Source organism: Pelobates fuscus, chromosome 12, assembly GCF_036172605.1.
Source record: "Pelobates fuscus isolate aPelFus1 chromosome 12, aPelFus1.pri, whole genome shotgun sequence".
NCBI classification, from domain to species: domain Eukaryota; kingdom Metazoa; phylum Chordata; class Amphibia; order Anura; family Pelobatidae; genus Pelobates; species Pelobates fuscus.
The window spans coordinates 32,516,103-32,544,056 of NC_086328.1; the positions used below are offsets into that span (position 1 = coordinate 32,516,103).

At 43.1% G+C, this 27,954-nt stretch overlaps 1 protein-coding gene across 3 annotated transcripts; it reads right to left on the reverse strand.

Annotated features, from left to right (window-relative positions):
* Window positions 1-288: 288 nt before the first annotated feature.
* CBFB (core-binding factor subunit beta) lies at window positions 289-27,954 on the reverse strand. 3 transcript variants are annotated; one of them, XM_063437355.1, is made up of 6 exons: window positions 27,778-27,954; window positions 22,413-22,499; window positions 18,182-18,298; window positions 5,839-5,955; window positions 2,251-2,346; window positions 289-740 (listed from the first exon to the last, which is right to left on the reverse strand). In XM_063437355.1, the coding sequence occupies exons 1-6, from the start codon at window positions 27,853-27,855 to the stop codon at window positions 678-680; spliced, it is 558 nt and encodes a 185-aa protein (XP_063293425.1). In that variant the 5' UTR covers window positions 27,856-27,954; the 3' UTR covers window positions 289-677. The 3 variants fall into 3 exon arrangements, with proteins under 3 accessions (XP_063293425.1, XP_063293427.1, XP_063293426.1); XM_063437357.1 differs by having other exon boundaries at window positions 2,218-2,346; XM_063437356.1 differs by having other exon boundaries at window positions 2,251-2,340; window positions 5,833-5,955.

The window sequence follows — 27,954 nt, forward strand, 5'->3', positions numbered from 1 at the left end:
CAAAATTTTACATAATATATATATATAATTTTTGTGCTAACATTCTAAATAAAAAGGTTTTAGTAACACATGGCCATTTGCATTTCCCAGAATCCAGACTTCTGTTTCTTGATTGGCTATGTATTTTGTAGGTTTAAAAGAACCTATTTATTTAAATACCTCACCTGGGCAAAAATGTGAAATAGGTTTCTTTTTGATAGGTAGACTGGAATCAATAAAAAAAATAAAAATAAAAAAGTAAAAAAAAACTATTTAAAAGAGCCAACAAATTTTGGAGTGCTGTAAGTTTAAAGTGACCGTTTTTTTTTTGTTTTTTTACTTGAGGTGGGTTGTACAATAGTATTCCAAATATTATATTCACCTAAAAACTGGATCCTAAAATTTACAGCAACAAAAAGGAGCAGTTTGACACAGAACAAAAACTATACTTCGAAAAGAATATGACCTATTTATACTTAAAATGTAAATAAAATCCAGCAGCTTCCAGAAGAACTAGCTGCACTTGGCAGAGTTTGCATAGAGGGATCAATGTGAACCGTTAATATAGGGCAACATGCTTAGAAATAGAAGTATAAAACGAGTGAGGATCGCGAGTGACCTCTGGGGCTGAGAAACGTACGGGTGTCTCCTCTCTCCTAGTCTTGATGATCTAGCTTGGTGAGCTCTGGGGTGAAACGTTAACGGAGCTTTAGGTCATCGCCACTGCCCAGACCGGAGCTTGGGTCCTGCTGCCGTCGAGCCTACACCAAAAAGAAAGACTATTTAGAGTTAACAGAGCGGTTGGTGCATTAAAAACAGAAGAACAGCAGAACAGGCACAAGGCACGAAAAGAAAGGTAACAACATTTACAGGGAGAAATAGGTGTTAAAGTGTGCAAGAAGGAAAGCCAGTAATAGAGCAATAACAAGCATCCAGGTGCAGATAATTGAAAAAGAAAATAGCCATTATTGGACTACACAAGGCTATCTCAATGAATCTCCCACCAGCATAATGGCATGGGGCCCAAGCTCAGAAAAGACACCTGTACAGCCATCGTTCAGGTTCCCTCTTGATCCAGCACTGGTAAAAGGGTATTAATACTTTTGATGTCATCAAGATATGACATTAAGGTATTGCATGCTTTATCAAGACCCTGCACAAGGTATTAGACCCCAGAGAAACTATGAATTTATGAATGGTGTTTGTACAAATGACAGTGCAGACCTCGGATCCCTCATAACTAGACCACAAGAGATAAGATCCCATTAAATAAATGGCATGACCTTATTAAGGGACGTCAATATTGTATTGGGGGTAACAACAAGAGGCACGTTTTCTCTACAAAAGTCAGAAGACAAAAATAGAAGGCAAGAGCACATTATTCAGACACAAACGTACTAAGCATCTTAAGAACATGTGCAAGTCTTGTGTACAGCTGGGTTACCACTAAATATGTGCTGGGGACAATAGCAGAAAAAAATATCCGAGGCAAGGTTTCTACAGACAAGTCTGTTTACATTGTGCGGATTCCAAAGCTTCTATTTCCAACAGGCAGCAGGGAAAGGGATTTCACTTAAGGAAGTGGAAGGAGGAGAGGTTAATGCAGAAGTATGATAAACATAACATGCTACGATAACTATGGTCACAAGAGGGAGCTGAAATATATTAAATTAGCAACGTTCTGTACACTGAGCTAGCAACAATTACGACATTATTAGAGGGAAACAGGCTCAACTTGGTCTGTGATACAGACACCAGAGGGATGAGCGGGAGGAGATTTAGTAAGGCAAAAAGATAGTATTTTGTTCAAACAAAAGGATGATGGCATTCTACTGAGAATATGAGCCCTGAAGCTCTAAATAAGGAAACTGTACATAGATGGTGTTGCTTTTCACAGAATACTACAAATTGACTATACGTGTGACTTAAAAGGAAGAGATGGGACCCAGCCTCTGTGTTTTTGTACAAGCTCAATTTTGTTTAATCAAAATGATGAATAAAAGAAAAATACTGAAATTTTTTTTTTTTTTTTTTTTAAAGTTGGCTGTGCATCACTGGAAATGGGACTTAAACATGTGGGTTGCCAAGGCTAACTTGGGCATTGAAAGATATAGGGGCCTTCCCTACAATGAGCTGGGCAGCACAGCTCTACACAAATTCCACAATACCCACTTAGCAGCACATGCATACAGGTGTTAGTGTTTTTTTTGTTTTGTTTTTTTTTTAAAGGGTACTGACCAGTTATGGGCAGCGAGGTCGTAAAACTCTCACCTCCATTTCCTCCCGGTGAGAGCGGTCTCTTTCTTCAAACTCGCGTGTTCTTCTGCGAGCTTCCTCAAAGGCTTGTTGTGCCAGAGCATCCTCATGCTTCAAGGAAAGAGGAGGAAGGGGGGGTAAAAAGCCAATTAGATGCAACAGGGATGTTCACCACCTAACACACACATTTGGTTTGTTCATTCCCATTTTAGATGGCTTCAAATATACTATTCAAATGAGTTTCTTTGCATTCTTATTTTTTCACTTTCCTCCTCACTTATGAGTATGATGCCGCTTTCTTGAATGGAATTTAAATCTGACAGGCTTCAAAACCAGGTATGAGGTCATCAAGCTGCCCACCTGAGATGCAAACGCATGCACAAGTTCACATTGCATCACCTGGCAAGGAAGCCAGAAGGACTGAAACGAAGTACCAGGAAATATGCTCATGGATGTTACAAACAAGGGTAAGGATAGAAGAGGCAACAAGGAGAATAGATTGCATAAAACGTAGAAGAAAACATGAAAAGCACATAAAAAGGGGGGGACAAAACAAATACAATTTAAGAATTAAAACATACACGGTGTGTGATATCCAGTCACAATGGTAGATTAGAATTCAATAACACTTGCAATGAGTAAAATCAGGTACTAATTTTAGAAGTATTGATTAAGGTTTTTCTTCTCTAAACTGCTTTCATGACAGTAAATGTTAATATATAAGAAAAAAAAACAACCTGGCGTGTACATGCAAAGTTGCTATATTATTGGGGTAGTGGCTATCTATGAAGATCCTTGTGTATTCAGGACCATCAACTCATACTTTAAGGAATCTTTACATCCAAGGTTAGAAGAACCGTGGGCACAATTGGTGGGCCTAGTGCACGTGACCTTATATACTATACGTGATCATTTCTTTTATGTTGCTTTTATCCTCGGCCATTTACATAGAGTAGTGTTTATACAGTACGCACATTAAGCACACACACACAAAAAAAAACCTACAGGAAATGATAGTGAAGATAAAGCATAAAAAAAAAAATATATATATATATATATATATATATATATATATATATATATATATATATATATATCTACATATTCATCTTCATGAAATATGTTGCACTTGCACAGGTAAGAGCTATAGACAGACCTTCTCCCTCAACAGATGAGGTTCCAATCAATTGTGCCCCCTTCCCTCTCCCGCTATTCATTTATACACAGTGGAGGGGTCTAGACACAAACAAACAATGTCCTATATTTCCTTCTAAAACATTGTAAAAACAAAAAAACACCAGGTACAATACGTAGGGATGGACCACTTGGCAAACCCCTTTGAAAAACCTAATGATGGAATTATCAAGAGGTTATCACCTCTCCAATAGAGAAGGCAGAACAACCTGCAAAAATAGAATTCTGGCAAATTCTATGATCAAACTAGCCAAAGCTTTGTGTCTCAATACCAGCCTGAGAAACAGACAAACAAGGAATTAGGTTTACCCACAAACTTGGTAGCCTTCCTATAAGGAAATACAATTACACAAGTTCTGTCCCTGATATCAGACTGGAACAGGAACTGAACTGTAAATGGCAACTATGATACATAAGTTCAGCCAAAGAGAGCCAACACTCAAGGATATGCAAGACACATTACTGGGATAACCTAGATATGCAATCATGAGATCTCAGTCATTACTCCCTCTTCCACCTTTTAACAGGATCAAAACCCAAGGATCCATGGTCCAGATGCATAAAGATAATGCAAATTAGGGCTTTGGAGGGAAATAAAACTCCTGTAATATAAATCACCAAGATATCAGGTGGACGAGCAAGTGGTTTTAGAAATGGAAAATTGTCTGGAACATCAGAGAAAAATGTAACAGGAAGTCTACATACCTGATAAGATATCTAAGCTGCCCAAGTGGTGTACATATTAGTGACTTTTATACACTACGTACAAACATTTTAAGGAAGATTTTAACGAAAAACTAAAAGAATTTAAATGGAAACAAAAACAACAACCATATGCCTGTATGGATATTTAAAAACGGTTTCCAGTAGCACTTTAATAACTGCACTCTCACCTCTCGCCGTAGTCTACATCGATCAAACTGTTTCCCAGCTTGAAGACTGGGTTATTCACTAAACTCAATTTTAGTACACTAAATTTGAATAATAAAATTCAGGCAAAATGAATGGACCCTGAAAAAGTATCCAACAGAAACAGCTTGGCTATTTCTATTCCTGTCTGAATTTTGCCATTCAGATTTAATTTGCCAAAATGCAGAGTTTGGTGAAAAACTGACAAAGTCCTTACATGCGGCGTCTTCAACATTACCAAAACATAGAACAACAAATTTAACCTCTGGAAATGGCAAGGTACTAATGTATTTTCAGGATATCGAGAAACCAGTCAGTCATTAACATGCTCCTGTTTTTCTCTTAACACTTAAGCCCTATTACTCAAGTCCACAGTGGTGGTGTTAATGTGTGGGCTACAAAGGGTGCTCGAGTATCATGAGGAATGAAGCCACAACAATCAGTTCTGCAGTACTACAATTAACCATCAATGATTGTAAGATCGTTTGAGCAGGGTCCTCTTCAACCTATCATTCCTGTAAGTTTTCTTGTAATTGTCCTATGTATAGTTAAATCACCCCTCTCATAATATTGTAAAGTGCTACGGAATCTGTTGGCATAATATAAATGGTAATAATAATAATGACCCATGGTGTCCAGATGGTCCACTTTTTGGTGGAAAAGTCCCAGCCGAACCTTTGACTCCCATGTTTTTTCCCTAAATAAAGGGTCATTTGCTGAAGCTTAAAGGGAAAGTATATTTTAAAGGGACACTATAGTCACCTGAACAACTTTAGCTTAATGAAACAGTTTTGGTGTATAGAACATGCCCCTGCAGCCTCACTGCTCAATCCTCTGCCATTTAGGAGTTAAATCCCTTTGTTTATGAACCCTAGTCACACCTCCCTGCATGTGACCTGCACTGCCTTCCATAAACACTTCCTGTAAAGAGAGCCCTATTTAGGCTTTCTATATTGCAAGTTCTGTTTAATTAAGATTTTATTATCCCCTGCTATGTTAATAGCTTGCTACACCCTGCAAGAGCCTCCTGTATGTGATTAAAGTTCAATTTAGAGATACAATTATTTAAGGTAAATTACATCTGTTTGAAAGTGAAACCAGTTTTTTTTCATGCAGGCTCTGTCAATCATAGCCAGGGGAGGTGTGGCTAGGGCTGCATAAAGAGAAACAAAGTGATTTAACTCCTAAATGACAGTGAATTGAGCAGTGAAATTGCAGGGGAATGATCTATACACTAAAACTGCTTTATTTAGCTAAAGTAATTTAGGTGACTATAGTGTTCCTTTAAAAGCATGATAACATTTCTAATTCTATTAGAATTATCTACTGTGATTTTTATTCACAATTACCCGATAATTTTCGGGTCAACGAGTCGGTGAGCTCCGTTGAGATATATTTTACAATGATCTTATATATAAAAAAGACAGTTTTTATTGCCTGTTTTTTTTTTTTATATACCATAACATGTATTGTTCAGATTTGGTAATTAAAAACTATTACCTGCGCTCTGTCATCATCAAATTCCAGGCAGCCCATCCCATCTAATCTCTGGAGGTCTATCCAACCTTTCCATAGGACACAAACTCCATTCAAGATCATCGGCGCCTTTAGATAAACCTGTAATGAAAACCGGTTACTGTGTAAATACACAAACAATTCATTATAAATGTAAACACATGACACGATTAGCATGACTGGGCTACATTCACACACAGTGGCCTACTGGTGCCAAACATGTGGTGTATGCTAATGAGGTCATGAGAAATAAAAGCATGTGTGTGTATTTGGTGCAATAGCAAATGAGATATTTGTTCATGCCATCAAGTCTAGTGCGCGTAAACTTATATACTATACGTCAACATTTCTTTTATGTTTTTTTTTTAATCCACGGCCAATAACGGAGTAGTGTTTATACAGTACGCACATTAAAAAGCACACAAAAAAACTTCAGGAAATGATAGTAAAAATAAAGCATATAAAAATTTTTTTTTTATATATCTTTCTATCTATCTTAATGAAATCTGTTGCACTTCCACAGGTAAGTGTTAGCTGTAGACAGATTTCCTGCATCAACAGATGAGGTTCCAATAAACCATCCGTCCCCACCCCGCTATTCATTTATACACAGCCCAGTTCACAGTTTTGTTAACAGGACTGTTTGCAGTGATTTGTCTAGCTGCTTATCGTGCTTGGACATGGGTTGTGAAAGAGGTGGGTGTTGTAATATAAGTGAAACAAGGACATGTAATTAGAAAAGAAGTGGGGGAAAAAAAACCCTTAAAAACATTTCCTAAGTGGTTTTCAATGTTTTATACAAATGGTGTAATTTCCATAGAAGAAATGGTTCCTCTTTGAAGGGACCTAAAATGTTGTTTCTACGCTCTTTTAATGGGCCTCCATTAACAAACAGGGACATCATATAATTTCTAGCAGCTGCCCACAATATATTGTTTACTGTACAGGACCTTCCTCCCCCGGATCAGTGGAGATCACCCCGACACTGGGAAAGGTCTAATGAATGTGTTTGGATACATTTTGCAATACCTTAGAAGACAATTGAAGACATAGCTAATCTTACTGCTGAGCAAATGTTTTTCCAAGATAATGTCAGGGGCCGAATGGTCGCTCAGTGGTTGATAGTGGGGAAATAGTCACAGCAAGACAACAGAAAAGGAAGTGTGCTCACGGCTTGTGTGAGCGTGGAATGAAGAATAGCATAATGAAAAAAGGGGAAGAGGCAGTGTGCATAGTTTGAGTGGGGAATGATCAGTAGTATTTTAAAAGTTGAGTGTGCTCCCAAATTTGTGAATGAAAACGAAGAAACAAAGATAAAAAAAAAAAACATATGCTGTAACCACTGACGAAACACCTGCATACCTGCTCAAACTGTATGATTGATACAAAAATACTATGTATGTTATGCGAAGAATGTATAATATACTTTTACCCCCAGACTCTTTTCTGTACCCCTTTCCCCATAACACAAAAATCTTTAAAATAAAAAATAAAAAAAAACAAAAAACACAACTGACTGGGAGTAGGAAATGAGCAGTAGGGGGCAGCATGCCCAAACTGCGAGCGGGGAAAGGGGGGCAGTGCGTCCAGACTGGGGGAACGATTAATATGATGAGAGGGAGGGCCATACACAGAATCTGTGTCTGTGAGTACATGCATTCGTTAACAGGCAGTCACAGGAAAAGGATGTTGTGTGTTCAGCCTTGCATGGCTGTGGTTTCAGCTGCGCCTGCAGTTTGTAGGATACAGCTTCCTGTCTCGATACCTTGTGATCCTGCATACTCTGCAGAAAAAAACAGAACAAGGCCAGGCACACAGATCCACATTAACACAGGACACACCAATATGTAATAACAGCCAAACGCAGAGATATGCAATTACTAGCCAATCCGGCAGGGACGCCGTTAACACATTGCAAAGTAATAAACTGCTATCCAAGCAGATTTTTACAGGGCAGAAGCACAAGGGAGCCATTGTGTTAGATCCAGCACATCTAAGCAGCATAAAACTTCCTGTGCCATGGAAGTGTGGAACCAAGGCATGGCCATATTGAAATAGATCTGAGAGCTAGACATCTGGGGGGCCCATAAGGCCCTATAGGTAAAGGGAAGTGCAGCCCCAGTGCACCATAGTGTTATAAAGCCTGGATGAAGATTGTGTGAGTTGCAGTCCATCAACAGACAAAAAGCTACCAATTCCTGCAACAGAGGATAACATAGGATTTGTATAATTTCCAAATTAGTGGCAAAAGAACTAATCACATACATTTGGTAGGTAATCTTACACTCTACAGACACGTATTGGTACTAAGAATCCTCATTTATTATTCGCATGGGTTTGAGGCATGGCGTAAGAACTTTTTAAAATTTTGTTACAGTTTTAACCGTAGATGGAGCACCGGTATCTTTTAGAATGCAAGCAAGGCATTGCAATTATGAACAATGCATTGTAGAGAAATGCAGGTTTCAAAACAACTGCACAGTCAGCAATTCATTTACACGTATCGCAATAATAGAGCATTGTCGTTTCCCATATTATAAGTTTGATGTAAAGTCTCCACTGGGTGCAGTAGTTTCCTTTGCTACATTGACTACAAGAATATATTCTCTTACATAAACTACAGTATATTCAAAAGTTGCACTACTGAAACCAAATTTGTTTGTATTGAAATATCTGATTGTTCTATGCATTATACGGATGATTTATCAAGGTATCAGAACATCTGCATGATGCTGGTAGCGCAATTATAATGATTAAAATGTAGTTAGCATTACTTATCAACTCCAATTATTTGGCATTTACATGGACACACATTAAGATATAATAATATACTTTGATCTATACGCCGGCTTGCAAGGGCTATAGAGAAATGTTTTGTTCTATACAGCGTTATTTTAAAACGGTACAAGATTAGAAATGAAACAGGCAGGAGGACAACAGTAGTGAAACTGAACACATAATCATAAGACAGGAGAACACGTGCACTAATGCCAGCAGTCTTTTAATAGGGGAAACAATAAAAAATAAAAATAAAAAAAAAGAACTTTTAAAGCAGGAGGGGTAGTGTTCTGATTGGGGGACAATCTACTTAAGAAGGCAGGCATAAAAAAAAAAAAAAGCACACCCTTAGAGATCTACGGTATGTAAAATAAAGACACATATCCACAAAAAAAAAAAAAAACATTTTATGGACCAAGGTTTCCACCACTTCATATAGTCTTGCAATACTAACTGGCAAACTGTTGCTGTTGTGCAAGTTTATGTGTTTTAGAGGGCCACTTTAAGTGCCATAACAACTACATTTCTTTTAGGTGGTTATAGTACTAAGAAGTGAGTGCTGTCCCCAGTTTTCTGTAAAAGAAAGACAGGGAAAAAAAACAAAAAAACAACAAAAAAAAAAACAACACACAGCTTTGTTGCAGTTCGAGGACCATAAGTGAAGGACTGGGTAAGCACTGGCACCCAGAGTGTTAAGCCTTATTATACCATCCAGAAAATTGAGAAGGTTAAATCAGAAGTGGTTTGAAGCATGTGCTGCATTGCTGCCAAAATAACAAAACCAAATATAAATCAGCATAATGCAGATGTTACTAAAAAAAAATAAAAATAAAACCCAACTACGTGATCAGGTTCCCGAGCGTAAATTATTACTGCGAGTCAATTATGACTGTTGGAAGGAGAAAACAAGCAATTTGCAAAGCTAAACTGCAAGTGGAGTCTAAAAAGATATACATCTGTGCTCATCCACTCTCATTACTATGTGAATAAATCCCAAAATGTATTCATGGCCCATTCTGCAAGATCAGGGGGTGATCAGTTTTGTGTTGCAACTAACTGTATAACTAATAAGAGGTCAGCTGACATACGAGGTGAATGGGATCACCTTACCCTAATATTACAACCCAATAGGGGTGGGCTATGATGGAAAGCCAAAATAGAGGAGGTTAGGTGGACATTAGATGTCATGAACAATTTGTTTCTTAGCAAACTGATTATCCCACAGATAAAATCACCGGAGGAGCAAGTGTTACTTAATGTGAAACTATTGATGCCACACAGCAAGGTCTCCATCACAATTTGTTTGGTCTTGTCTGAAATATAAATTTTCTTAGTAAGCAGGATCAGATTTTTGGGGGATGGGGTGGCGCGGCTAGGATTCAGAGAGACCACTGATATTTGATTTGTTATTAAAACCATGAAAATGGCAACCACACCTTGGTGTCAATTTAACAAGAAATGCAAAAGTTTTATTAAATCATATTAAAATCTGTGACCAACATTTCAGTCCCCGCTCGGGACTTTCCTCAGGGTCAGACAAAATGATAGGACAACACATAATGCATGCAGTAAATGTCAATATATAGCTATAACAATAATTGAAAGTGACTCACCCAGGTGCATGGTGCCCATGGCGTTTCCGCCGTGCATACTTCCGGGTATGCGCATTAGGTGACCGCCCAGCTCCACCCCTATTCCTGTACGTAATGGAGTGCCTTCAAATCAATAGAGAGGGGGTGCGGCATATCAACCGCGCCTAAAGCATCGGCTATGCTTCTGGGTGTGCGCGAGCACTTATCCTGAAGCGCCACCCTCAAATGTGCACGTGGTACATGCCGTCATGAATACCGGCTTGGGGGGGGGGCGCGTTGCTAGGCAACGCAATGCGTACAGTACGTTTGTTTTTAAATATTAAAACCACCATGTATGAGTGTGTATGAAAGAACATGAGTGAAAGAGGTGATGATGTTGAATGTAATATTACATGTAGTGATTAAGAACCTATAAAGGTTTATACTAGAAGGACATACAGTGTAGCTTAAAGTGCCAATGGTTAAAAGTGCAAATTGTGACATATATGTGTTATTTATAAAATGCTGTTAGAAGTACTACTTAAAGTACTATTTAAAGTGATAGCATGCCATGCAATAAAGTGCAATATCATCGATCTGAAAACTGTAAACCCTTTGATGGATTAAATACTTTTTTACAAGACCGGAGAGTGCATCCTTATTGTATGTATGTATGTATGTATATATATATATTATTATTATATTTATATAGCGCCCTCAAATTCCGCAGCGCTTTACAATGGGTGGACGGACAGACATGTAGTTGTAACCAGACAAGTTGGACACACAGGAACAGAGGGGTTGAGGGCCCTGCTCAATGAGCTTACATGCTAGAGGGAGTGGGGTAAAGTGACACAAAAAGGTAAGGATAGTATTAGACTAGTGACAGTTGCAGAAGAGGAATCAGTCAGGAGCCATTATGTATACATATATATGTATGTATGTATATATGTATACATACACACCCACACATTACACAATGCATAGTTCAAAAGGTATTTAGTATAGCAGTAAAGGCAACATCTATAGGGGTGAAAGCATTCCAGAATGCTTAGCAAGCACTTGCATATTAGGAGCGGAGGATACATCTTCTAAACTTTACGTCTACTGGTACAATATGTGTCAATGAGAAGTAGAAGTTGAACATGATCTGTGAATGGCGTATTAAACTATAGAGGCACAGCATTACCACTGGTTTTCTTAATACATGTATGCTATTTGTGACCACCAAACATGCAATTGCTGCTAATAGTGACTGGAGGATCTTGGAAATAGACTGAAGACATAAGAATTGAAGTCAAATCTGGAATATGTAATTAGATGCTGTTCGGTCTATGGGGCTGGGATTTACCCTGATCCAACGAAGGGTTAAATTTGCCTTGTAGGCTCATATCTTCATATCTATCAAGCACAGCACTGGCACACTCCATAGAACAGCAATTTCACATGGGCTTCCTGCCAAGGTCTGTAGGATAAGGGAGGAATTTAGTGAGTGTCGAATCAAAGTTGGCTAGAATTTCAGTACTTGGATGGCAGCCTGGGAGAGACGATGTAAGTAAAACATTTTTACCAGGAAGGATATGTTGAGATTTTTCTCTTTTTTTTTTAAGTATCTCCTAGAGACACAATTCAATCATTAACCATGTATATACCACAACCCTCACTGGGTATGCACACAAATCTCTCTTAGGCTCTGCTGACAGAAATCACAAGTGGTCAAACATCACATAAAAAGTCGCAGGGCCTCACACTAGATTAGAGCAGTCACTTATTAGGTCTCTGCATTCATTTTGACATCTGGATTGGGAGACGAGGCGTTAATGCTTATCTGAAGCTCTATGTCAGCACTGACAGTTACCTGCCTCCAGCTCCCAGAATATCAAGTTTTCAGGAACTACTTTATCTGTGTACTACTGTGCATGAAGTAGAGTATAGAGCAAGGGTCTACGGCAGACCATTCAACATTGTAGCTTCCTTCACAGATCAGTATGCGCATGCACAACGAGATGCCATAGACCAGGCATCAGCAAACTTCAGCACTCCAGATGTTTTGGACTACACCTCCCATGATGCTTTACCAGCATTATAGGTGTAAGAGCATTATGGGGGCTGTAGTCCACAACATCTGGAGTGCCGAAGGTTGCCTATCCCTGCCATAGACATTTATCTTTACACCATGTGAGGTGGCAAGGCACCAAAAGCAGAAATTAGCATTATATTTTCATCATATGCCATTTTGCAAAATGTGTATAACGCAACCAACGCACAGGAGTTGACCCTGGATTTTCTATAATCGTTTTAAGACACAGCTAGACAATAGAACTATGAATAGCTTGCTTGGTGCATTTTCATTTCCCCATCAGTTTAACCGTTTTTACAGATATTTGGTTGAGAACCTAGCAACGATTCTATCTCAGACTAGCAGATATCAGTGGTGTGTGGTAAGAAGCAGGTAAAACAAAATTCCTCTCTTGCCTAAAACGTCCATCCTTCCTCCTTCCGTGGTTGCCAGAATCAGCTCCCCCAAAGGGTAGCAGCAATTGGTAGGAAAGAGAAACTTAGTTACATACAAATAGATGTCATACGCACACGCACACGCACACACACACACACAATACAGGACATGAAAGAGTAACCAAACAGAACAGATAAGAAGGACACAAACAAAAAATAAAAAAAAAAACTAACATTTATTTCATTTCAGAAAAAAGATATTAGCCACAACAGGAAATAGCTGTAAATTTTATGTGACAAGTCTAACAGTAAGTGACTGGTTAACATCAATCAGAAATGAGATCAGCCATTATCTGTGAATGCCACACAGTGGTGACTAAGAACTAAAGTGACTGTGTACAGTAACAGTCTGTGAGGGTCTGACCTTTGTCGCCCACATATAACAAAAAACAAAAATAACAAAACCAACAGCCCTTAAACATGACATGTGTGACATGTCATGATTCCCTTTTATTCCAGAAGTTTGGTCCCTAAGGGGTTAATAAGACACTGATAGTTAAGAAAGAACAAGTGTTACAAATAAAGAAACATGAATGGAGATTCTTGCCATTTAGATAAAGTGTTACAATACAATATTATTTATAGTATTAATTAGAGCTTAAGGAACAATGCTTCAAAACGCTCTTCCGTTCTAAACCATGTCAGAAAAAGCTGGGGTACACTGAACAAAAGTGTTTGTTTTGATCTAAAGTCCAGTCCCTGTTGTCGGGTGCACTACAAAATGTAGTTTTAGCCGAATCGTGATCATTGCTGGTCTCCATTCCTAGTGGAAGGCGTACTTAAAAAACATAAAATAAACGGTTTGCCAAATTGAATTCTGATCATTCATAGGTTTTTGGTTTTTATTGGCTGTAAGATGTACTCCCCATCATACACAAAAGGACATAAAGTCCATAAAAGGGGTTACTCCAAAAATCACTACAGCCCGCTCTAATAATTACGATATCAAGAGTACCCTGGCTCCTCTGGAGCAAACCATTTAACTACAGTCTGCCACCTTACTGGGGTTCCCAGGGGGGCTCCGATGCCTTGTGGTGGTCCGGTGACGCACTTTCAGCTTCTGCAGAGTCACAGCCGTCATCATTCATTGGCTGAGAGTGTCATAGGACCACGCTGAGCTACGTACATTTTGTGCAATGAAAGTTGTACAGAATTGACATTAGCCTGAGGACACCCCAATGACGCACAGACTCCAGGACCACTTCCAAGTCACTGAAGTGCTCATGGTGCTTGGAATAACCTTTTCACCCCAAGTGAGATGTGGGTCATTTATTTTGTTTTGTTTTTTGTTGCTGCTTTATTTTCATGTGTTTTCGAAAACCCATGGGTATATTTGTTTCTAATACATGGTCTACGTTCACAATGATTTATAACCTGGTTTTTGACATTTAATTTATTGAGAAAACAAATCACCTGTGTATTTATTGAAAGCACTAACTTTCAAAAAGGTTTAATCAAATAAAGCACCTTTCAGGAAAATAAAACTCTTAAAATTAGCCAAAACACATAACACAACCCTGGAGAGTTTAAAGGGACATTCCAGAACCATAAAGCACTTTAGCTTGCTGAAATGCTATGTGTGAAGAGTGTATTTTTTTAATTTTAATTTTGATTTCAATAGAAATTGACACTTTGCACACACTGACTTTCAAGCAGGCACCCGTCCGATTACTTCCTGGTTTGGTTAGCTCAGTGGAGCTTACAATTGGGTGCCGACCACATTTTCGTTTAATCCGAAGGGATTTTCGTCAGTGGCTGCTCGCTCTTTACTAAACATGCCTACACTTGCAGCACAGCAGGTAGGCGCAGAAGGGAAGATTTAACCTCCCTTTTACTAATATGGGGATCATACTGACCCCCATAAAGTGAGAGGGGATTTCAGCTCTTTGCCACTTCTATTTTTAAATATTACCAAGTATAGAGAGCCGCAAGTCAGTAGCTCCCTCCTTGTAATAAACTATAAGAACAAACGAAAGAAGAAATTGCAGATCGCAATTTCTGCCAACAAGCAATTCAGCCTTCATTTCATTTGTTGTAAGGTCTATTCGTTGATTCCGCTTTCAAACGAATGGAATTATAGCTGAAATTAGTCTTAAAACGAATGCCTGAGTCTAGTGCAGCAAACTTAAGAGGCAGCAATTGGCTAGGGCACCTGCGTTGCCAAGACTTCTCATTGAGCAGCACTGGAAAGTCTGTGATTGGACAGACATAGAAAGTCTGCGCTGGATCAGAAGGGGAGGGCTTGCAAAGGCAGCAGGCAAGAGTATTGCAGGTTTTGCAAGCTGTTTCAAGATATATCAATAAAAAAAAAAAATTTAAATGCATGCATTTTTTTTTGCAGTTTTCATTGTGGCTATGTCTACTAAATAGTTTAGCTTTTGCCAAATTTCAAGCATGACTTGGAAGCTACATGTCATCAGTTATAGTCTGCGAATGGATCCTTTGTATTAAAAATAGCTTTGAATAAGATTCCCCAGCAAATTGCTTGAAGCCTCTTAAAAATAGATGGGAACCACTCATACACAAGTAGCATAATATATTTTAAACTGCTAACAAAATTGCTGACTTCAGCAAGAGAGTGGGAAAGTGGGTTTCACAAAGGTAGAGGGAATGATAAAGGAAGGGCCTGAAAGGAGAAGGAAGAAGAAACAGAGGGAGAGTTATTACTGGCTCTAACAAAGTCACTTGCCATGTGAAGAAAGGGTAAAGTGAAAGGCGGAAGAAAAAGTTTGCAAATACACACTCACAAATTCAAATAATAATGACTCTTCACGCACATGGACACTCCATGCTGCACACACTAAAATAAGGTATATAGACATTTTGCGGTAGCCACTACATTTTAGGTCTGGCCAGCAAGATTGGACTGAAACAAACAGAATGGCAACAAATACCAATCAGACGCACTGTCAAGAATGCGTTACGAAACAGTAAGATATTTAATGGCCAGTCAGCTAACTTGTATTGTCTCGGACATCATCATGGATTTTTAGGATTTAACATTGCTTATGTTTATTATAGCATCTGTGTGTATTGATATGAGACACATGCATATATGAGATTACTGTATTTGAGTGCATTTCCTGGCCTTCTTTTTCCCAAAAGGGGCAGTCATCTTTAAATATTCTCTGGTTCTAAACATTGCATATCCAAACGTGGTAATTTCATGCACAAGTGGTAGACATTTTAAGAATACGCTCTGATCTGGTTGCACCTATTCAAACGGTTTACAATCTTGACAATTTTGTGTTGTTGGAGGTGTGCATATACAGTTATAACATTTATAAAGCAACATAATATTCTTCAGCACTTTACAATTATAGAATTTGGGTATTTGACAACAAGTAATGGACATACAGAATTTAATAGACAAGATGTGAAGAAGGCCCTGCTCAACCAAAACACACACATTACAATAATGCACAGAAGCTACTTGGGTCACTTTTGCTCCACCATCAAAAGCCGTTAACATTACAGCTCTGCCACTTTGCTGAGCATTGTCATTTTATACCATACACTGATCAGCCACGTCATTAAAACCCCTGACTAATAAAATGAATAACATTGATAATATCATTAATAATCAAGGGGTGAGATATATTCTACAGCAAGTGAACAGTCAGTACTTTAATTTCATTTGTTAGAAGCAGGGGAAATGGGCAAGTGAAAAGATCGGAGTGGCTTTGACAACGGCCAAATAGTGATCACTAGACAAGTGGGTCAGAGCATCGTCAAAACGCCAAGTCTTGTCGGGTGTTCCTGGTATGCAGCAGTTAGTACCTACCAAAAGTGGTGCAAAGAGGGACAACCGGTGACAGAGTCATGGTCGCAAAGGCTCATTGATGCATGTGGGGAGTGAAGGCTAACTGGTCACCACCCCCGGGTTAGCCCCCCCATATTGAGAATTTTAACAAAAAAGATTATTCCATTTGTTAGATAAACATTTTTTTTTCGTTAGATCTACTCTAAAATATGCAATATTAACAATTATTTTCATGGGGGGCTAACCCGTAGATAGCTCTGCGTTAGATCAGGTAACATTTTTGTTAGATCAAATTACTGAGATATTGCATATATAATTAGGAGAGTTTTGGACAAAATGTTACTGATTGTGGTATATATTCATTAGATCAGGTTTGATCAACTGTTTTTTGTTAGATATATCACGCAAGAGGCGGTATTCACTGAATGACTTTGTAGGCGAGACTACCGGTTAGCTCCCCCTCAACCGAAATTTGGAAAATGTTTTATTGATTTTGGTAGATATTCGTTAGATCAGGTAAAATCAACAGTGTTTTTTCCATTAGATCTATCACACAAGAGGCAGGATTCACTGGCTGACTTTGTGGGCATGAAGGGGATTAGCAGAGGTAACAGGTCAGGTTACCCGTGGTCTGCTACAATTGCCTCTTGCGTGATAGATCCAACGATAAAAACTGTTGATCTCACCCGATTTCAAGAACATCTACCAAAATCAATAAAAATCATTTAAAATTTTTGTTGAGGGGGGCTCGCTACGGGTTAGCCCTCCCTGAAAATGATTGTTAATATTGCATATTTTAGAGTAGATCCAACAACAACAAAAAAATTGATCTAACAAAATAATAGTTTGCTAAAATTCTCAATATGGGGGGCTAACCCGGGAGTGGTTAGCTGGTCTGGTCAATAGCCTCTTTCAACAGGAAAACACACGGCAAAAGTTGTTCAGGAATCGTTTGAGGAACGTGACAGAGTTCAGCGTGTTGCCTTGGCTTGCAAATCTTCCAAACCGGAGCATCTGTGGGATGTGCTGGTAAAACAAATCCAATCCATGGAGGCCCCAACCTCACAACTTGCAGGATTTAAAGGATCTGCTGCTAATGTCTTGGTGCCAGATACCACAGGACATGTTCAGAGGTAGGTGGTTTGAAGGTTAATGCTCCTCAGTGTATATACAACTGTAGTGATATCCAGTGATAGGAGGCACATACATTTTAACCTGCCTGTTTGTTCATTTGGTGCTTATTTTACTTGCCCAAATTTAAATGGAGTTTCCTAAAACATTCTGCTTACTAGAAAACTGTCATAATTGCTTTTTATTGTTTTATAACATAAAGGATCATACAAAAGCTAGCCTTTTATAATAATACACACAGGCCATTATAATAAATCCATGCAATTAATCATGAGTTTGTGCACGTTTCACATTTTCTCTGGACATGTCGAAAATGACCTATGAACCGGTTTTAATGATAAATTATCAAAAAGTAAATCATGGACAAGTGGTGTTTCCAACCAAAGAGTACTTAAAGATGGCTACCCACGTAAAGCCAGAGTAAGCTGTTAGATGTACTACATATATTTATCAAATCTAGGCAGTACAGACTAATACATGTAGGCTTATTTTCTATATTAATAAAAACAGTTGATTCAATTATTACACAGCCACTTTTCATACAATGAAATTAACATGGCTCTGTCCATACCTTCCCAGGTTCTCTTTCAAAGTCCACATATTCACGGGTGGGTGCTTGACGAGGTTCCCCCTGCCAACTTGCTGGGAAAAACTGCAGGGACAAGTTGGTTCCAGTGGCCACAAATGCCTTAAAAAAAGAAAAAAATCAATAGAAAGCAAGTCAGAGACATCAATTATTCAGCAAGATATTTTCCCCATCACTTGATCTGCAGCCAGTACAAGAAATGAGGCTCTAGCTGAAATACAATTATTCACGGGCATCAGATAGTGCTTCCCACTGAAACAATCAAAGATACGGCATAGCTCCTACGAACACCACAAATGACTTGGCGTCCATTGCAATACCGTTAAAGCTATAAGCCATCTATACAATGTTTATAAAAACAAGATGATGGGTATAATAAAACAGAACCAGAATAACACTTGGTGGGTACAATAAGAATGTATCATTTTAGAACTACTGGATCTGGTAATTGACATTGATTCCTGTGACACAGTGTGACTCGTATGACTGTATAAAGTATTGTTTTCCAGTTTTGTTTAAGATACTTTAGCCGAATAAAGGACATGAGTTGGACAAATCTATTCATATGATGGCTTTTCAAATAGACTTTTTGGGTTCTTGCACATGCAAAAGGATACAGCTTTGAAGCAAATCCTGCTAAGATGGGAAACAGAGTCAGGACATCAATCAAGATTCAGTAGGTTGTAGCCAGAATAGAGCCTACATTTTAAAAACAGATATAGACCATGATTTAAGCTGGACACAATGCTAAAGCAGTCTGTAGGCTAAAACAGACTATGGCCACTGGAATCCTCCAGTACATAGTTACATAGACTGGAAAGAGACGTGTCCACCAAGTCCAGCCTCACATTTGTTTTTGCTGTTGACCCAAAAGAAGGAAAAAAAAAAACAGTTTGAAGCACTTCCGATTTTGCAACAAACTAAGAAAAAAAAAAAATCCTTCTTGACCACAGAATGGCAGTTATCCTTGGATCAAAAAAAACTATTACCCTACAGCTGAAACATTATATAATTGAATATTATGTTTTTGCAAGCATACATATAGTTGCTGTTTAAACATATGTACAGACTCTGATAAAACCACTTCTTCAGGCAGATAATTCCACATCCTTATTGTTTTTACGGTAAGAAGAAAAAAAAACATTTCCTTAGCCTTAAACTAAATCTCATTTCTTCTAGTCTAAACGCATGACCTCGTGTCCTATGTGTAGTTCTGCTTTTGAATAGATTTCCACACAATGATTTGTATTGGCCCTGGATATATTTGTATAATGTTATCATATCCCCTCTGAGGCGACGTTTTTCTAAACTAAAGAGGTTTAAATTTGTTAACCTTTCTTCATAGCTTAAATATTCTATTCCTTTTATTAATTTTGTAGCCCGCCTTTGCACTTTCTAGTGCCATAATATCCTTCTTTAGTACACTGTTGTCTGTAGAATGTTGTGTTAGATGGCATGCCTCGTTGAACAATATATACATTCCCCCCCCTCATTTTACCTGAATATAGAAGGTACCTGATCTACAGTTATAAAATGGTTGTGCTCCTCACCGCTCTTTGAGCAGAGTTAAAATGGTGGCGGCTGTGGCTTGGGAGTCCATTAGTCTTGGGTAGACCAATCTGCAAACATGCAGACATTTGCTGAACTGCTCTACATATTTTAAAAATCACAAACCCCCAAATTCTAACCGCATGGCAACTGATTCCCTTTATGTAATGCTCTAACCTTAATAAAGACAAGAAAAATAGGCCATGTAAACCTGAAAAACTCCACCAGAACACAAACATCCTTGCTCTATAACAATTCCCCAACCCAGAATCACATGCCGAAAATCTACCCTAGTATTGTCTCTACCCCTTTATAGCAGAGACATTTGGTTGTTTCTCACCATTGCATGGAGATCTCTTTGAAGATAGCTGAAATCTTTCTGGCTCAATGTGGTTTCAATTCGGTCAACAGAAAATAAAATTTAACAGAGCTCAATGTGGGTGAATGAAATTGCCAAGGCAGACCCAGCACTTAGCGGCTAGACGGAATATTACTCTATATATTCACTAGTAATCATATTAGCATAGATTATTCAACCTTTTTTTTGCATGAACGGTCATATTGGAATATTGCTCACACTCCAGAGGCTGATAACAAAATAAAGACAATCATTCACACAAGCAGATCATATTATGTGTGCTCCTTCCGTGTCAACTTTTAACCTTATGACTGAAAGAAGCAGAGAAAAGCAGGTGGCCCATAACTAAAAGGCACAGAGATTGTATAACTGGCCCCCCACCAGTAACCTTTTCACACTCACACAATTCCCCCAGGCACATCCCCATCACTTAAAATGCTTTGTGATGGGTTTGTAACACTAACAAAAAAAAACAAACCAACATGCTATTGATTGATGGGAGTTCAAACATATGGGACAGATTCATTTTCTTTCACAACTTACCTGACGGTGACTTTCATGCATACATTTTTGAATGAGTGACATTTCAAAAAGATTGGCTACAGCGTATTGCATAATGCCACACAAATTAAAGATTCTGCATTTGATGTTTACATTAAAACTCACAAAGAAATATATATATGTGTATATATACACACATACTGTTTTTACTCGAAAATAAGCCCTAGTGAGTTTTTTTGGGGAAAAAATAAATATAAGACCAGATCTTATTTTCGGGAAAAGACAAGGGGTGGGATGTAATATATATATATATATATATATATATATATATATATATATATATATATATATATATAATATAAACAATACACAAGATCAAGCGCACTCTCCTATCTACTAAACAGCAACTTCAATGTTGACAGATTTTATTAGTTTTTAAAAGTTTTTTAAAAACACCTAATCTAGGCAAAAAAATAATAATGGGGATTTAGTTACATTATATGATCATACATTGAATAAGCCTGCCACAACGTCAATGTACCCCATACACATACATACATACATACACACACACACTCTCGCTTATTCACTGACTATACAATGATTTCAAATCTCACAGATTGTAATAGTTTTATTTAAAAACACCTCACCTAGGCAAAAAAAATAAAAATAAATGGGGGGTTACATGGTGCACTGGTCACATAAAATATATAGTTGCACAAAAATACCAGCATGCCAAGGTTTTAGTAAATCAATCTTTATTCTAATAAATCCAGTAGTCGACATTTCAGCCCCTAAACAGAGCTTTCATATCAGGATCAATTTTTTTTGCCTAGGTGAGGTGTTTTTAAATACAACTATTACAATCTGTGAGATTTGAAATCATTGTTTAGTCAGTGAATAAGCGAGTGTGTATATTTAACATATATATATATATATATGTTGAACACAGCAGACACATACTCCCAGGATTCCATGTATAAAGTGGAATTATGAGGCAAAAATGTGGTTCTTTGTTGAGCTCATTTGCATACGCCTACCCAGAATCCCTTGCAGTAGTGAGAGCACTTGAGATTTCTGTGGAAAAAGCTAATCTTATGGCTTTACTGGTGTGTGTATAGCAATATACTAACTATCCACTTATTTCAGGTAGATGGAGTTTTCATCCAGACTCCCCCCCCCCACCCCCCACCGTGTGTGTGTGTATATATATATATATATATATATATATATATATATATATACACACACACACACACATATACATACATATATACCCCAGTAGCTCCCTATAATATGTGCACGAACATATACATACATACATACATACACACACACACACACTCACTCACTTCTCCATCCATATTTTCCCAAAAACGCACTACAGCTTATTTTCGGGGGTAAACGGTAGCAAGCATATCTACGTTCGGGGGGGAATTCCCCCAAATATAGGCCAGTTCACTGACGTATGGAATCCCGCAAATCTATGTTCTGGGAAAATTCTCTGAACATAGATTAGCGAACTAGTGACTATGGCTTATTTTCGGGGTAGGACTTCTATTTCGAGCATACCCTGAAAATAAGCTAGGGCCTATTTTCGAGGCACGTCACGTTTTCTTGAAAACCTTTTAATGTTTGTATGCCAATTTTATTTTCCTACAAAAGTACACTCACAATAGTAAAGAATTTTGGTAAGATACAAATGATGAATCTTGACCCATTCATTGAGACCCATCAATTGTATATTTGGGGTGAAGTTTTTTTTTTTGGGTTTTTTAATTGCTTAAGTAAACATGATGGAGGTCTTACTATTTCTGAACGACTGTCCCTGCAAGCATTTTGAAAGCGAGCCTGGCGTTCTTCATGGGGTCGATCCCGGAACCCTGTGTATTTAATCTGAAATTAAGCAAAGTCAGACAATCAGGAAAAAAATAAAAAAGGCTTCAACATATTGACAGTGGTGAAAAATATATATATAAAAAAAACTTTTCCTGGATTTTCATTCCAGAGATTGAAGACACGGCAAATCTTATCCCATATTAATTATAAGAATATTGGTTTAAATTATTTACACTCATAACTGTTATCATCATCAGTCTCTGGGTGACTAACAAAAACTTTAAATATAAAACAGATGGGAGGTCTAAACATATACAACTTGTATTTCAATAAGTCCTATACTAAATACAAAATATAATTAGAAGACATGAAAGTTCATAGGTACTAAAAAATATCTCAAATAAAGTGCCTAGGCTAGGAGCATAAATGAATGAAAACACCAAGCAAATGAATGAATACATTCTATGTATTCATTTACTCTGCTCCTAGACACAACATTTGGGGTATTTTACAGGTACTTTTGAGCTTTGATGTCATTTTTAATTACATTTAGTAATTTTATGTATCATAACACTAATAAAAAAAAAAAAAATGTAAACTTTTGCACCATATTTTTTATATTATCTGACTTTTACACATAAACCGCTCCACAATAAGTCCCATCATACCCATTCATTTCCCTTTCTAATTTCATAACTGGATTGTATACACATCAGCCACAGCACATTAACTCCCATTATCCACCCAGGATAGCACTTCTCATTTGCCCATCCTGCCTGTCCCTTTCTCACAGTTTCTGCCTCTTCATTCCTTCCCAGTGTTCATCCCCCAATCCTGTATCCTTGCTCTCCCCTCAGTCCCCCACATCCCGTCCCATCTCCTATTGCGCCCCAGTGTCCTCCCCCCGGTCCACCACCCCTGGTGTTCTCCCCCATCCCTGCTGTGTTTCCCTCCCGCATCCCCGATATGTTTTCCACCAGGACCCCCCCATCCCCAGTGCCCCCCCCCCATTGCCCAGTGTTTTCCCCCCTGGTCCCCCCCCATCTCCAGTGTTCTCCCCCCAATGCCCATGTCCTCCCCCCTGGTCCCTCCCATCCCCAGTGTTCTCCCCCCATCCCCAGTGTCCTCCCCCTGGCCCCCCCCATCACCAGTGTTCTCCCCCCATCCCCAGTGTCCTCCCCCTGGTCCCCCCATCCCCAGTGTCCTCCCCCCTGGAGCCCCCCATCCCCAGTGTTCTGCCCCCTGGTCCCCCCCATCCCCAGTGTTCTCCCCCCTGTTCCCCCCCATCCCCAGTGTTCTTCCCCCTGGTCCCCCCCATCCCCAGCGTTCTCCCCCCTGGTCCCCCCATCCCCCCTGGTCCCCCCCTCCCCAGTGTTCTCCCCCTGGTCCCCCCCATCCCCAGCGTTCTCCCCCCTGGTCCCCCATCCCCAGCGTTCTCCCCCCTGGTCCCCCCATCCCCAGCGTTCTCCCCCTGGTCCCCCCCATCCCCCCTGGTCCCCCCCTCCCCAGTGTTCTCCCCCTGGTCCCCCCCATCCCCAGCGTTCTCCCCCCTGGTCCCCCATCCCCAGCGTTCTCCCCCCTGGTCCCCCCATCCCCAGCGTTCTCCCCCTGGTCCCCCCCATCCCCAGCGTTCTCCCCCCTGGTCCCCACCCCATCCCCAGCGTTCCCCCCCTGGTCCCCACCCCATCCCCAGCGTTCCCCCCCCTGGTCCCCACCCCATCCCCAGCGTTCTCCCCCCTGGTCCCCCCATCCCCAGCGTTCTCCCCCCTGGTCCCCACCCCATCCCCAGCGTTCTCCCCCCTGGTCCCCACCCCATCCCCAGCGTTCTCCCCCCTGGTCCCCACCCCATCCCCAGCGTTCTCCCCCCTGGTCCCCACCCCATCCCCAATGTTCTCCCCCCTGGTCCCCACCCCATCCCCAGTGTTCTCCCCCTGCCCCCCCAACCCCAGTGTTCTCCCCCTGCCCCCCCCAACCCCAGTGTTCTCCCCCCAGTCCCCACCCCATCCCCAGTGTTCTCCCTCCTGGTCCCCCCCATCCCCAGTGTTCTCCCCCCATCCCCAGTGTTCTCCCCCCTGGTCCCCCCATCCCCAGTGTTCTCCCCCCTGGTCCCCCCATCCCCAGTGTTCTCCCCCCTGGTCCCCCCCATCCCCAGTGTTCTCCCCCCTGGTCCCCCCCATCCCCAGTGTTCTCCCCCCTGGTCCCCCCCATGACCAGTGTTCTCCCCCCTGGTCCCCCCCATGACCAGTGTTCTCCCCCCTGGTCCCCCCCATCCCCAGTGTTCTCCCCCCTGGTCCCCCCCCATCCCCAGTGTTCTCCCCCCTGGCCCCCCCCATCCCCAGTGTTCTCCCCCCTGGTCCCCCCCATCCCCAGTGTTCTCCCCCCTGGTCCCCCCATCCCCAGTGTTCTCCCCCCTGGTCCCCCCCATCCCCAGTGTTCTCCCCCCTGGTCCCCCCCATCCCCAGTGTTCTCCCCCCTGGTCCCCCATCCCCAGTGTTCTCCCCCCTGGTCCCCCCATCCCCAGTGTTCTCCCCCCTGGTCCCCCCAACCCCAGCGTTCACCCCCCGGTCCCCCCCATCCCCAGCGTTCTCCCCCTGTACCCCCCATCCTCAGTGTTCTCCCCCCTGTTCTCTCCAACCCCAGTGTTCTCCCCCATCCTCAGTGTTCTCCCCCCTGTTCCCCCCAACCCCAGTGTTCTCCCCCCATCCCCAGTGTTCTCCCCCTGGTCCCCCCCATCCCCAGTGTTCTCCCCCCTGGTCCCCCCCATCCCCAGTGTTCTCCCCCCTGGTCCCCCCCATCCCCAGTGTTCTCCCCCCTGGTCCCCCCATCCCCAGCGTTCACCCCCCGGTCCCCCCATCCCCAGCGTTCTCCCCCTGTACCCCCCATCCTCAGTGTTCTCCCCCTGTCCTCTCCAACCCCAGTGTTCTCCCCCATCCTCAGTGTTCTCCCCCCTGTTCCCCCCAACCCCAGTGTTCTCCCCCCTGTTCCCCCCAACCTCCGTGTTCTCCCCCCTGTTCCCCCCAACCCCAGTGTTCTCCCCCCTGTTCCCCCCAACCCCAGTGTTCTCCCCCCTGTTCCCCCCAACCCCAGTGTTCTCCCCCCTGTTCCCCCCAACCCCAGTGTTCCCCCCCATCCTCAGTGTTCTCCCCCCTGTTCCCCCCAACCCCAGTGTTCTCCCCCTGCCCCCCCAACCCCAGTGTTCTCCCCCCCAGTCCCCACCCCATCCCCAGTGTTCTCCCTCCTGGTCCCCCCCCATCCCCAGTGTTCTCCCCCCATCCCCAGTGTTCTCCCCCTGGTCCCCCCCATCCCCAGTGTTCTCCCCCCTGGTCCCCCCATCCCCAGTGTTCTCCCCCCTGGTCCCCCCATCCCCAGTGTTCTCCCCCTGGCCCCCCCCAAACCCAGTGTTCTCCCCCTGGCCCCCCCCCAACCCCAGTGTTCTCCCCCCTGGTCCCCCCAACCCCAGTGTTCCCCCCCTGGTCCCCCCAACCTTAGTGTTCTCCCCCCTGGTCCCCCCAACCCCAGTGTCCCCCCCCCTGGTCCCCCCCATCCCCAGTGTTCTCCCCCTGGTCCCCCCCAACCCCAGTGTTCTCCCCCTGGTCCCCCCCAACCCCAGTGTTCTCCCCCCTGGTCCCCCCCAACCCCAGTGTTCTACCCCCTGGTCCCCCCCAACCCCAGTGTTCTCCTCCCCGGTCCACTCATCCTTGATGTTCTCCCCCCCGGTCCACTCATCCCCGATGTTCTCCCCCCCGGTCCACTCATCCCCGATGTTCTCCCCCCTGGTCCCCCTCATCCCCGATGTTCTCCCCCCTGGTCCCCGTCATCCCCGATGTTCTCCCCCCCTGGTCCCCGTCATCCCCGATGTTCTCCCCCCTGGTCCCCCTCATCCCCGATGTTCTCCCCCCTGGTCCCCCTCATCCCCGATGTTCTCCCACCTGGTCCCCCCCCAACCCCAGCGTTCTCCCCCCTGGTCCCCCCCAACCCCAGTGTTCTCCCCCCTGGTCCCCCCCACCCCAGTGTTCTCCCCCCTGGTCCCCCAACCCCAGTGTTCTCCCCCTGGTCCCCCCCCAACCCCAGTGTTCTCAGACCTGGTCCCCCAACCCCAGTGTTCTCAGCCCTGGTCCCCCATACCCAGTGTTCTCAGCCCTGGTCCCCCCCATCCTCAGTGTTCTCCCCCCAGGTCCCCCCATCCCCAGTGTTCTCCCCCCTGGTCCCCCCCATCCCCAGTGTTCTCCCCCCTGGTCCCCCCCAACCCCAGTGTTCTCCCCCTGGTCCCCCCCAACCCCAGTGTTCTCCCCCTGGTCCCCCCCAACCCCAGTGTTCTCCCCCTGGTCCCCCCCAACCCCAGTGTTCTCCCCCCTGGTCCCCCCATCCCCAGTGTTCTCACCCTTGGTCCCCCCATCCCCAGTGTTCTCACCCTTGGTCCCCCCATCCCCAGTGTTCTCCCCCCTGGTCCCCCCATCCCCAGTGTTCTCACCCTTGGTCCCCCCATCCCCAGTGTTCTCCCCCCTGGTCCCCCCATCCCCAGTGTTCTCCCCCCTGGTCCCCCCATCCCCAGTGTTCTCCCCCAACCCCGGTGTTCTCCCCCCGGTCCCCCCATCCCCGGTGTCTCTACCCCCGTTCCCCGCATCCCCAGTGTTCTCCCCCCGGTCCCCCTATCCCCAGTGTTCTCCCCCCTGGTCCCCCCAACCCCAGTGTTCTCCCCCCTGGTCCCCCCAACCCCAGTGTTCTCCCCCCTGGTCCCCCCCAACCCCAGTGTTCTCCCCCCTGGTCCCCCCAACCCCAGTGTTCTCCCCCGGGTCCCCCCATCCCCAGTGTTCTCCCCCCTGGTCCCCCCCAACCCCAGTGTTCTCCCCCCTGGTCCCCCCCAACCCCAGTGTTCTCCCCCCTGGTCCCCCCCATCCCCAGTGTTCTCACCCTTGGTCCCCCCATCCCCAGTGTTCTCACCCTTGGTCCCCCCATCCCCAGTGTTCTCCCCCCTGGTCCCCCCATCCCCAGTGTTCTCCCCCCTGGTCCCCCCATCCCCAGTGTTCTCCCCCAACCCCGGTGTTCTCCCCCCGGTCCCCCCATCCCCGGTGTCTCAACCCCCGTTCCCCGCATCCCCAGTGTTCTCCCCCCGGTCCCCCTATCCCCAGTGTTCTCCCCCCGGTCCCCCCCATCCCCAGTGTTCTCCCCCCTGGTCCCCCCAACCCCAGTGTTCTCCCCCCTGGTCCCCCCAACCCCAGTGTTCTCCCCCCTGGTCCCCCCAACCCCAGTGTTCTCCCCCAACCCCGGTGTTCTCCCCCGGGTCCCCCCATCCCCAGTGTTCTCCCCCCGGTCCCCCCCCATCCCCGGTGCTCACCTCGCACTCCCGGCTCAGTTTCCGGAAGAACTCCTCATTCTCAAATTTGCTCCTCTGGTCTGGGACAACCCGCGGCATCTTGTCACCCGGGTCACGGACCTCGCGCTCGCCCCCCGATCTCCTCGTTACGGGAGTCTCCCGCCCGGTGGTCGCGCTTCTTCGCTCCGCCCCTTCCCT

Bases quoted from the DNA above. Each gene is read 5' to 3' on its own strand.
- CBFB (XM_063437355.1), bottom strand. From the start codon at position 27,855: ATGCCGCGGGTTGTCCCAGACCAGAGGAGCAAATTTGAGAATGAGGAG. The intron at 18,299-22,412 runs GTAAGACCTCCA...TCTTTTTTTAAG, and splicing joins GGGACAGTCGTTCAGAAATA to GCATTTGTGGCCACTGGAAC. The intron at 5,956-18,181 runs GTATGGACAGAG...TTTTCATTACAG, and splicing joins TTGAAAGAGAACCTGGGAAG to GTTTATCTAAAGGCGCCGAT.